The 12892-nt window shown below is 36.4% G+C and overlaps 1 protein-coding gene across 8 annotated transcripts in view; it reads right to left on the bottom strand.

The window, feature by feature from the left end:
- Nucleotides 1–12892, bottom strand: part of PALS2 (protein associated with LIN7 2, MAGUK p55 family member) — a 114548-nt gene that overhangs the window by 86423 nt on the left and 15233 nt on the right. Inside the window, exon 1 of one of the 8 annotated variants that reach the window (XM_082693726.1) lies at nucleotides 6796–6913. The exons of the other annotated variants lie outside the window; for them this stretch is intronic. Within the exon in view, the coding sequence (XP_082549852.1) occupies nucleotides 6796–6820 (25 nt within the window). The 5' untranslated portion in view covers nucleotides 6821–6913. Of the gene's footprint in view, nucleotides 1–6795; nucleotides 6914–12892 lie in introns of those variants that run through there. 8 annotated transcript variants of the gene reach the window in all.

The following is a 12892-nucleotide window of genomic DNA, read 5'->3' on the forward strand; positions in this document are numbered from 1 at the left end:
TAATTAGTAATGTTACCTCTACTGAGGCATTTTTTTAGGATTTTCTTTGGGACATCATTCGAAAACATAAGGAAACAGAAACAACCTTTAATGCTCCTTAGGAGGGGAATGGCTAAAAACCTGCCGGAAGAATAACCTGACAGTTAAAAGAACATGGTTTTACACACTAACATGAAAATGCTCTCCAAAACAAATTTTTTCTGTAGGATAAAAAACAAGTGTTTATTTATAGAAACCAAGCACACAAAACTGTACATTTTCCATAGTTATAAATGTTAGTATACAGGAATAAGTCTAAAAAAGATAGAAAACAAAGTATAACAGGTATCACCCCTGGGGAAGGAACAGAGATTGAAACAAGGGTTAGTCTTGGCTCTATTTGGTAACTGTTACAAAATTAATATACTTATGTATACCTGTGTAACAAAACAGTAACTTAACAAATGGGTTGTTCTAGCTATGAATCGCATATTTGTAAAGTCATTATCATGAGGGTTCTTAGAGCTTTTTATACAGACCCATTAGGATTAAAGAAAACCATTTTACCTAATAAAATTAAATACTATTATCTACAAGATTTTATTGGGCAAAAATGCTTAGCCTCATTTCTCAAGTCATGAATTTGCTAAAGATCATCTCCTTAGAGAGGATACTTCATCCCTTAACTATCATGTGCTTCATATTTTAGTTTGTACTTCTCATCATGGACTTCTTCCCTAGTAAGCCATTTCAGCTATGTCATACTAAATAATACCTTTAATAACTTTAACAGGCACGCTTTAAGTTACAAGGCTTCTTTAATGCCTACAGTTAAGAATTACAGTAAATGAAACTTATTAACAATCACCCTTAATTCTTTAAATTTCATCTTACAAATCAGATTTTTTTTCTCCAAATATTTTCACCCTAATCACAACCTTTATAGATTTCAAGAGAGAAAACAGAACCTTCAAGACAGTGTGATTATAAGTGAAAACAACTTAACTTTCCACTTTAAGCCACACACACATCATAGTTCCCACATGCAGCTCCAGGGTATTTGGTTTGAGATTACTAAGAATTAAATTCTATATTGATTCTTGATAAATATTTATCAAGCCAGAGGACTTTTCTTATTCACCTATAATATTATATTACTCTCACAATTATGAAATGATAAAACATTTTATATTAATACTTTATGACTTAGGAATAATTTCTTATTATTGTTGCTTTAAGGAGCTCTTTTAGAAGAGGTCTCTTAGACTTTTCTGCTAATATAAACACCCACCTACACTTGCTAATTTAACCAAAAGTCATCAAGTGGTACTGGTGGTAGAAGTCTTAATAACTGGTATTCTTTATAACTCTACCACCACTGAATTTTGCCTGAATACCACCATAGATATACCCACTACCTCATTTCCACTTCATTTTTAGGTCAGTAGTCCATTGCCTCCCACCTACATTAGTCAAGTCAATATCCACCTTTGCATTTTCCCTTAGTGAATTAAGTCATTACTTGAGTTCGAATAGTAACCACCTTATGTGTCAATTATTACCTTTTCCTACATCGTCTATCCCATTTTAGTCTTAAAAAATGCTGAACACTGGATGGGATAGGTATTTTTCCATTTTATAGATGAAAAAAGAGCCCCAAAACTTTAAGAGAAATGCTAGAGGGGGTCAATAGGAGAAAAAGAAATTAAGAGTTCGTTTCGACTGGCCCCAAACCATCCTCAACTTTCTCAGCTGTAATCACAGATTATAAATAGCACTTCCCATGCATAGTCCCTCTAATAAAGCAACCTCAATATCTCCCCCAAACAAAAAGAAGGATAATGTCCAAGACACTGGAAAGATAGCAAGTCAGGACATTTTGCAAGAAACTGCCCACAAGCATAGGGATATCATGAGCTCAGTTCTATCACTAAGAGTTTGCATTTCAACAAGTGGCAGGTATGAAGAAAAATCATGAAACAATCTACTTTGGAGAAAGCACCAGGCATGGGAAGTTCTAGTCTTACCACGATGCAGTATGACTTTGTTATGATTTTAGCCTTGAAAAAGTAGACACAAATTTCCACAGGCCAACATTAGCTATCTCTCATCATTCCTACATCTGGACATACTAATGGAATCAGAAATACCCTGGAGAGACTTGAAAGCAGTTGCAAAGTTTGGTACAACAAAAGAAATTGAATTGCCAGTAATAAGGTGCTCAGGGGCAGCTGGTGTTTGAAATAAATGCTTGCAAGAATAGTAGATGACCGAAATAAAATTTAAGATTAATGGTCAGAAATGGTCATTAAAAACTATTTGCAGTCAGGAGGGTCCAGAGATGTTGGATGCTATGATTAACACTGGCTACAGAGAAGCTCAATATGCAAAAAGAGCTTCATGTTTTTAGTTTTTCACTCTCAACAATGAGCTAATAACCTTATTATCAATACTATAGGCTGAGAAAACCCTAAAGCATGAAAGATACAGATCAGAATAAACAATCGAACAGGTAAAATCTACTTGGAATAATGAAACTAGTCAGGATAAAGAAAACCAAACATCATTAACATTCTCAAAGAAATAAAAAAATATTGTATTTGTGAAATCAGAATAAGATTGCTCTAGAACAGGAACATCCACAGGAAACAAAAGAGCTCTTAGAAAATAAATATACAAAAGTAGAAATAAAAAATTCAATAGAAATCATAGAAGATAAGTTTGGGGAAATACCAAAAAAGTAGAAAAGCACGGAGGCAGGAAAAATAGAAAGGAATTACGAGACCTAATAGAGGACATCTAAGCAAGAAGTTATATAAAGGAGGAAAATGTTAATAAAATGCTCATTCTTATTGCTTTTGATTCTGGAAAATATTAAGTTCCTAGACTAAATGGTACATGGAGCACCCTGGGAAATCAAGAACGAGAGGCTTACTGCACAACACATCACTGAGATTTTACAAAACTAGGGACAAAGGGGAAAAAAAACCACACACACACATACATGTCAAGAACCAGATATCAGTGCTTTTGAACTTTTCAATAATGACATCTAAAGACAGAAGATGATGAAATGATCCATTTAAAAAATTTCCATCCTAATATTCTTTACCCTGCCTTAAGTAACAATCAAGTGTGAGGGTAGTTAAAAATTATTTTCAGACTTGCTTATAAGGTTTCACAAAATTAACCTACTACAAACACTTTTTCTCAGATTAAAAAAAAAAGAAGAAGAAAATAAGAAAAAGAAAAAGATGTGCTATTCTCTAAGCATGAAACAAAGTGGCAAAATAGAAAAAGGAAAGACATGAAATACAGGAACTACAGGAACTAGAAGACCCAAACCAGGAGAAAGGCAAAGAAAGATGATTCTCAGGAAGATGATGACAAGTGTGTATTGGGTATGGAGAGTAATGAGTCCCTAGTCAATAGGTCACAAGCCTCCACAAGTGACATCTTCAAAAAAAAAAAAAAAAAGAAAAGAAATTGATCAATTTGAATTAATATACTGAAAAGTGATTTAGAAAACTGGAAGAGATTTGGGGACTGAATTATTGATAATTGTTATACATAGAGAACTAAGCAAATAATTATGAACTCCAAGAAAATAAAAATACAAGAAAGGAGAAAGGTAACTATAGTTTACTAATGGATCAATTAACACATACTGATCTAATCAAAATTACTAATATAATTATGTTGGAGGAATTGAGGGATCAGAAGTATATATGAGGCATATATTGAGAGAGTGGGAGCAGGGTGGAAAAAGAGTTAAATGTTCATCTTCCATAATGTTTAAAACTGACAAATCAAGAATCAGCAACACAAGTATGACATTTACTGAGACAGCTAAAAAGTTCCAAGTAGTAGCTTCTGGGGAGCAAGAAATAGAAAAGAAAATTGGAAAGCACTGTTGGCCTTTCATCTATATATGCTCTAACAATTTCAGTTTTTAAAAAGTACAATAAAATACAACTCCCATGTATAAATAGTAATGTCTATTTAAATGCAGAAAAATCTAGAGAATTATAACCATTCTTTTAGAGCTAAAAAAATAGCACTTTTTCTTTGAAGGTGAAAGCTTGGGGAACACCACGTTGTCCTTGGATGATATGCTTCATTAAATTCTTCTTTGTATACATTATGACATGAAATGCATTTGAGGGAAATAGTCCACTAAAATATATCAATAACATAAATAAAATCAATATTTAAAAGCCTACAAAGAATATTTTCAATTTTCAAAAGATATATTTTCTACATTCATGAGTGTACAGATTTAACTTAAACAAAAAAAAAACTTTTTAGTCAATCTCATTTTAACTCATCATTAAACTGCTTCTACTTAGTGCCATGTTTATCTAGTATCAACCAAATCATTTTCCTTAACTCGTACCTATCAATTCCACTCTAACAAAAAACTGGAACTTAAAAACTAATGACCTGTACTCAAATGAACTCCAGATTATAATAATGTTATGCCAAGGTGACAGAGATATCTTTATGCAAATATGTATTTTTTTTATTTTTTATTTTTTTTAAGATTTTTTTAATTTATTTGTCAGAGAGAGAGAGAGCGTGAACACAGGCAGACAGAATGGCAGGCAGAGGCAGAGGGAGAAGCAGACTCCCTGCCGAGCAAGGAGCCCAATGTGGGACTCGATCCCAGGACGCTGGGATCATGACCTGAGCCGAAGGCAGCTGCTTAACCAACTGAGCCACCCAGGCGTCCCAATTTATGCAAATATATTTTATAAGCTACTAGAATTAGCTATCTATTTGGAATATTTTATTGCCTCAGCACTCAGGCTTTGTCCATTTCTACTTATACCAGCCTTTAAAGCACTGAGCAAAACATTATGTAAAAGTAAGTACAAGGCACTGCATTAAAAATAAGCATAAAAATCTATTTTTGGTGGTGAAAAAGAAGTGGGAAGTATTCTCAAAGGTATAATGTCACTCAGTCATTCCCTCTAGGCAGGAATGCTCAAGTGAAAAGACAGAGGGATACAGGATTCCCCACATAAGGAGTCCTTGTCACGGGAATGTCAAAACAGTCCAAATATTAGAAGACTTTGATTTTATATGACCAGATGAAAACCCTGCATAGAATAATCTTACTAATTATTTAATAAAGTTTTAGAAATTTAGGGAATCCAAAGAGGTCCTACTTTGGTGAGAGCAGCAAATTATAGGTATCCAAAATGAAAGGATTATTTTGGGCTTTAACCTCACATTTTGTATGTGGAAGACTTTCCAGTTACAGTAACCTTGAAGAATAAGCAATATATTCAAAGTGACCAAAGAGTACTCCAAACAGATGAAATGACAACTGAACACTGGTACTACTTAAATCTTTTTCTCATTGTAAATTTCCTTATGGCAAGCATAAACACTGGACACATCCGGATATCCTTAAAAACCTGCATTTCTAGGGCGCCTGGGTGGCTCAGTGGGTTAAGCCACTGCCTTCGGCTCAGGTCATGATCTCAGGGTCCTGGGATCGAGTCCCGCATCGGGCCCTCTGCTCAGCGGGGAGCCTGCTTCCCTCTCTCTCTCTCTGGCTGCCTCTCCATCTACTTGTGATTTCTCTCTGTCAAATTAATAAATAAAAAAAAAAAATCTAAAAAAAAAAAAAAACAAAAAAAAAAAAACCTGCATTTCTAGTAGTTAAGGATCAAACTGGATACCATGTTTTGAGAATACTGGTAACGAAATGAACTAAAAATATGGTGATTTGGTTTTTCATCAATTTTAAAAGGCTACACAAAAATATTGTTTCAAATATTGCAGGATGTTTTATAAGTCCTCTTCTATAATGATAGTTTTTTGCTATACAACTTTTTCATATCCTTTGATCTGATAAAATAGCATTAATGGTGTAGTTTACATTTAGACTTAGTGAAAAGAGTCACCCAGTGTCCTGGCTAAAGCTTGTCAACACTTGGTTCAGTATCAGTAGCCCTAGACAAAACTGTCAGGGAATCAAGTTTGTCTTCTCTGCTTGCCTCATTCCTCCATTTCAGGTCCCTCCTATCTATTCTTTTCTCCAGGTTTTCAATATGTTCCAACTTCCTTGAGTTCTCCAAAATCAACAAGGTCCCAAATATTCCTGCACAATTCCATTACTTTGTCCCTTCATGGGTTCCCCCCATCCCATTTCAAACATTCACTACACTAAATTGCCAACAAAGGATTTTGTTAGGAGAGAAAGGAAAAAAGAGGGCATCATATATGATTTATTGAAATTCCCCTCCACTTCTAGAATCAAATGTCAGCACCTTTCCTTACTTCCTTTTTTTCCAACCTCAGAAGAAAATATACTCCTCCTCCCCTACAAGACTACAATGAATCAAGTCCTTCCCACCTACTGTGGGATCATGAAACACGCCATCCCTTTCTTGTACCTTCAGTACTTTTTCCTCATTTGATACTTGCACATTTTTATAAATGTGTTAACATCTTCTTCATCCTTCAATAATACTTTTAAAAAAAAATACTATTTGGAACCCCACTTTCCTTTTCCCTAAGTCATAGCCTTCCCTCCTTTTCCCATTGCACCAAGCTCCTCTAAAGAGTAGTTCAATTCTCCACCCGTCCCATCTCAGCCACTGCTCTCCTCAAACTTTGTAAATAAATTTAAGAATGACCTGAATGATAAATCAGTTATATTATCTGTCCTCACCCTGCCTGAGGACAGACCATCACTGCTACTGACATCTCTCAGGTTTTCATCCTTTTCTTGAGCGATCTCATTCACTTTTAGAACTTTAGTTTCCATATGAATATGATTTGAAATCTAGTGACAGCACTCACCTTTCTCTGACTGCCTTCTTAACATACTTCCCTGGTGAGTCCCAAAGATGGTGCTTTTAATTTACCATTTTCAAAACTACTCACTCACCTAATTGAGCCTATTCCTCCCACTATAGATTCTACCTATTATGACATCACCATCTACCCATTATCCAAAGCTTAAAATCTCAGAATCATCTGACTTTCTTTCTTCTCCCTAACCTCCATCTAATTTTCTTTCAAATATTTTTACCCTGCTTCATAAAAGATTCAATTTCATCTTCTTCAAAATTTCCACTCTCAGACCGCTGGTATACAGTTTTTATCTTCTTTTGCATAGACTATTTTAAAATTCCCTTAACTAGCCTACCAACCCCCAGTCTTTCCCCACCCTAGTGCCTGCTCCATATTTTGACTGGAAGTATCCCGGTTAAAGTGCAGAGCTCATCCAGAGTAAAGCTAGATCTACAGAGATTTTTTTAAACAGCTCAGGTAAATAACAGTAATGTCCCTAATTTACTCTCACAGTATAGTAGCACTACTTTGACTATTTTCACTGACCTCACCAATAATTAACAAAGCAGGTCAAAGCTTCACTACTTTATTATAAGAAAATATGCAGTGTTGGGGCACCTGGGTGGCTCAGTGGGTTAAGCCTCTGCCTTCAGCTCAGGTCACGATATCAGGGTCCTGGGATCAAGCCCAGCATCAGGCTCTCTGCTCAGCGGGGAGCCTGCTTCCCCTTTTCTCTCTGCTTGCCTCTCTGCCTACTTGTGATCTCTCTCTCTGTGTCAAATAAATAAATAAAATCTTAAAAAAAAAAAAAAAGAAAAAAGAAAAGAAAATATTCAGTGTTATAACTAAACCAGTTGAATTGTCTGGAAGGGTTTTTACATAACTAATAAGCACTAATAAACCTGAAATATGACTACAGGATCACTGCCAGATCTTATTAAACATGAAAATTTGTATCTCAAAACTAGGTTATTTTAGAGTAATAAATTTCATCAAGTTTCTTTTTTTTAAGATAACATTTCATATATGCACTGACAAAAATACCTAAAATTCATTAGAGATCCAGTGATGAAGTGGTTTTTAAAAATTCAGTCATGACAGGGGTGAATGAAGAAAAGTAACTAACTGAAAACCTGATCTCATGGCTCTACTGGCACATCTTATTCTAAGCCACCATCACCTCTTGCTTATTTACTTCAGCAGGCACTCAACTGGTCATTTACTTTCACTCTAGTTCTTAACAATATTCTCTAGAGTGGTTAGAGACATCATTTTAAAACAGAAAAAAGATTTTGTTATTGTTCTGCTAAAACTGTCTAGTGGCTTCCCACTACACTTTGAAAATGTCCCAAACCTGACTGTGGACTATACCAGCCTTCCTGACTAGGCACTCCGTGTGCCCTGCTGAGTAAACCTGTGACAATCTCTCCCACATCTGCTCATCTCCAGTTGCACTGGCCTGCCTTCCCTGCTTCAAACATGTCTTATTTCCCATTTCTCATCTTTACCATTGTCTGTTCTCTCTGCTTGAAATGATCTTTCCAGATATCCACACATCTATCCTTTTTCTCTCATTTGTCTCAGTATGTTACCTCCCCAGAAACTAATCCTCAACATTTGACCCAAACTAGCCTCTCCCACACACATACACATTTAGCCACTTGCCCTCCAATTAGGTTTGTTTTCATCAGTGCTTATTTGAAGCAGCTCTGATTGTTGTCCGTCTCTCTCTTCACTTGAAAAAAAAAAAAATCACTCGTTTCACTCTGGCACTAGGAGAGTAACTTGACACATAGTAGGCACTGAGATACTTATCAATTCATAAATGCATTCTAATGTCTTTCAAAGCTCTATCTCTTGATATCTTGATATCCCTATCATATTTCCTCACCTATATCTCTGTAAAGATGTTTCATGGACACTATAAACTCAGTGCATCCAAGTATCACATTACTTCCTCAATCTGGTGTGGTTCCTATATTCCCTATCTCAATTAAAGGAACCCAGGCACACCTGGTTAACCTTTTTAATTCCCTCTAGCTAACCTGCTGCCAAGATCTTTTAATGTAATATATTTCACATCTTTCAAATACATCAGTTTATTTCCACTGTCACTGCCTTAGTTCATTCTCTCATCATCTCTCACCTTAACCTCTATAACATTCTATTTATTTTCATCTATCCTCAATACCACCATTAGGGTGAGCTTTCCAAAATACAAATATAGCTATGCTTATGCCCAAGTTAATATCACTCAGTAACTCTCTATCATCTATAAAATCGAGGTTCCTTAATAGGGCACAAGGGCCTCACATCTCCCTCCTTAACTATTTAAACATGCTCTCCTGTTAATTCTCAGAAGAGCCCTTTTGATTCTGGCCACACTGGGCCATTTGCTATTCCTTAAATCCACTGCTTCATACTACTAGAACTTCACCTTAATTTTTTAAAATGAAGCCTTTCCTGACCCATCCTAGCAGATTTAGAAATATAGCACTCAATATATGGTAGAGGCAATCTTCATTATTCATGAATTCTGTATTTGTGAATTTGCCTACTTGCTAAAAGTCAATATTTGCCATGCTTTTGTGGTCACCTGCAGACAGGCACAGAGGCAAAAACATGTGCCCAGTGCGTGCATCCCCAGCTTGTGGGCAATAAGGGGACACTTGGCCCTTTCGTTTCATCTATCACACTGAAAACAAGTATCCTTTTCATGGTCTATTTAGTGTCATGTTTTTCACATTTTTGTGCTTTTTCACAATGATTCTGCTGTCTAAAATGTCCCAAGCATAGTGATTAAGTGTTGTTTAGTGTTCCTAAGGACAAGAAGGCTTGGGAAGTGCCTTACAGAAAAAAAACATGTGTTCAATGAGCTTCCTTCAGGCATGAGTTATGGTGCCATCGGCCATTCAATGTTAATGAACCAACAATACTCGTTAAGGCATCTTTAAACAAAAAACACACAAATAACAGGGTTATATATTGACCAATTAATGAAAATGTGATCAGAGGCTCATAGGAACATATCCTTGAATATTCCCCTAGAAGCATGGGCTCAGCATTTGCTAATTCAGTAGTCACAAGGAATTCTAAGACATAACTATCATGAATAATGAAAATTGACCATATTTTCCTTTGCATGTCTGTCTCCACTACAAAATTAGTGGGCTCTCTGAGAGCAGGAATGGCATCATATATATCTTTGAACTTTAATTCTCAGGATTATGGCAGACATGCATACTGCAGTTAACAGTTTTTGCACGTAATTTTAAAATTGTGATTTCTCACCACTTTAATGTGTTTTACCCTAAAAGTTTAGACATTATGGCAGGATCCTCACTGTTCCGCACTCCAGGAAGACATTGCTCAACTGCAGTTAATGGTCTGAACTTCCATTTTCTGTCCCTGCCCCCTTGCTTCTTTTATAGCCAAAGATCATGCTCTTCAAGTTCAAACTACAAAATCAAAGTAAAATGAAAAGGCATTTATAGAGATTTACTTTTCATCAGTTAGCCCTAATGAGCTTAGATCTAAAAACAGACAAGCCGCCAGCCAAAATAGAAGACTGAGCACACATGCCTACATTCTCTCCTAAGGTCACAGTGAAATGACAGAAAGGATACTTTTTAAAAAGAATAAAATGCCAACAATACTGGAGGTGAGGTGGGAGGAAATGAAAGAGATTATCCAAACCAAAAATTTTAGGAAATTCCTGGAAGTTAGAAAGAAGATGAATGAGGCTTGAAGGTCCAGCAAAAAATTAGACTTGACAATCTGAAAATAATCCCCACATTTATAAAATAGCTAGGAATGCTATATAAAATACCAAAACATCCTCTCAAATATAAAAACAAGCCATGGGTCCACAGGAAGAAGATAGAAAAGTGGTAAGCAGGTGCACAAGCCATGGCTGCTCTGGGATTTGCAGATTTCAGTTCCTAGAAGTTCAGAGGCAGCAGCTTAGGACTTGGTCTATCCAAGCTGGAGAACTGAAAGGAAAACCCTTCATAGAAGGCTGGGACCTTACAAGAATAACCCCACCTTGTAAAAGAGTGGCTTAGCAAAGACATACCTGCTGGCCAACGAAGCCAATGAGTATTAGCCTGTCTCAGCCTGGATATCCACCCCTCCCCCCAACCATGTCGGGGGAATATCGCCTGAGATTGTGTAACCATGGCCTATGCTCAAGGATTCAGGGTTCCAGTATACCTATCAGTTCAGAAAACCCTGAGGAGAAAAATTAGAGATGTCAAAGAAAAGCCTTAGCAAATCTTCCTTGGAAGAATGTGCTATTTAACCAGAATCCTTTCACTAAAACCCTGCAAAGCTCAAGCTCACAACTCAAGAACCACAAACACTCAAGGAAGAAAAAAAAAAGGTAACTGAAAACACAAGACAGTAACACTGTCATAAAGGAAAGCAGATAAGATTGAATAAACATTATAATCTATGACATTCAGTTCTTCCCAAATGGATTTCCTCTGGGCCTTCCTTGAGAAGTCCATGTGTGTTCAAATAGTCTTCTTTTATACTGGAGTCAATATAGTTACTGTGTAAAACTGAAAAAAGACACATTTTCTAAGACATGTGGTATAGTTTAGAAAAATTCTAATACTCTCACCAATAATAAGTATCACCCCCTAACCAAGGAGCATCTGGAAAGAAGGGCATTTTTGATGCCTCCATGGCTGTGGCAGAGAACAGGAGCACTAAAAATTAAGATGTGCTCAGGATGATCCCAGACAACATAGAGCTGCCAAAATGCTAATTATGAATTGTTGAGAAACACTTTACTAACTAAATCTAAACCTGTTATCAGTGATTAACTCTATGAAGTAAGACTGAACAGAAATTTTTTAACTTTCACTACATGTTCATTTTTCTATACTAGCATAACTCTACCATGTAACACTATTTTTTAAATTAACATATAATGTATTAACATTAACATATAACATATAATGTATTATTTGTTTCAGAGGTACAGGTCTGTGATTCATCAGTCTTACACAATACACAGCGCTCACCACAACACATACTTTTTAAAAGCTAATTTAAAAAAGTTTATCACAGGGGCGCCTGGGTGGCTCAGTGGGTTAAAGCCTCTGCCTTCGGCTCAGGTCATGATCCCAGGGTCCTGGGATCGAGCCCCGCTTCGGGCTCTCTGCTCGGCAGGGAGCCTGCTTCCTCCTCTCTCTGCCTATTTGTGATCTCTGTCTGTCAAATAAATAAATAAAATCTTAAAAAAAAAAAAAGTTTATCACAAATAACTAAGGAGGAAAAGCTGTCTATTCACCACCAGTCAACATAATTTCCTCCCTCCAAATAAACTGGGTTGTTCAGACCACGAATGCTGTGTATTCAATTACCCCAGAATTCCTAGACTCAGAAGAGTAGTCTCTTCAAACATTTAAATGTTCCTTAGCTAAAATATCTCCACAATTAAAATAAGCTTACTGATGTGGGTTGTGTGCTTATGCAATTGAGGACATTATACCTCTTCCGTGAGACAGCAGTTGCAGCACCAATGCTTTCCACAACAAGAAGACTCAAGATCTTGATAACCATATATATCTGAAGTGGTGGGGTAGGATGGTTCTGTGGTGCAGTTCAAGAATATATTACTTAGGAGCACCTGGGTGGCTTGGTGGGTTAAAGCCTCTGCCTTAGGCTCAGGTCATGATTCCAGGGTCCTGTGACTGAGCCCTCAGCGGGGAGCCTACTTCCTCCTCTCTCTCTCTGCCTGCCTCTCTGCCTGCTTGTGATCTCTGTCTGTCAAATAAATAAATAAAATCTTAAAAAAAAAAAAAAGAGTGAGAATATATCATTTAGTAAACTAATGAAAGCCTACTGTTGTTAATAACTGATCTAACAACAAGGCAGATCAGTTTTCGATTTGATGGAAGGTCAATTAATGAAACACTTGCACAGATGAAAATGAAGGTGAAAATAGAATTTATGTGTACCAGAGGCAGACATGAAGTTATCTACTAAAAAGAAAACCTGCACTTATTCCACAAGTTTGCCTCTCAAGGATGAGAAATTCTCAATGTTCTCTCTCTCACTCTTATCTCTCTCCTTTTGTCAACACACCCTGACC

Source organism: Mustela nivalis, assembly GCF_964662115.1.
Source record: "Mustela nivalis genome assembly, chromosome: 12".
In the NCBI taxonomy this organism is placed as follows: domain Eukaryota; kingdom Metazoa; phylum Chordata; class Mammalia; order Carnivora; family Mustelidae; genus Mustela; species Mustela nivalis.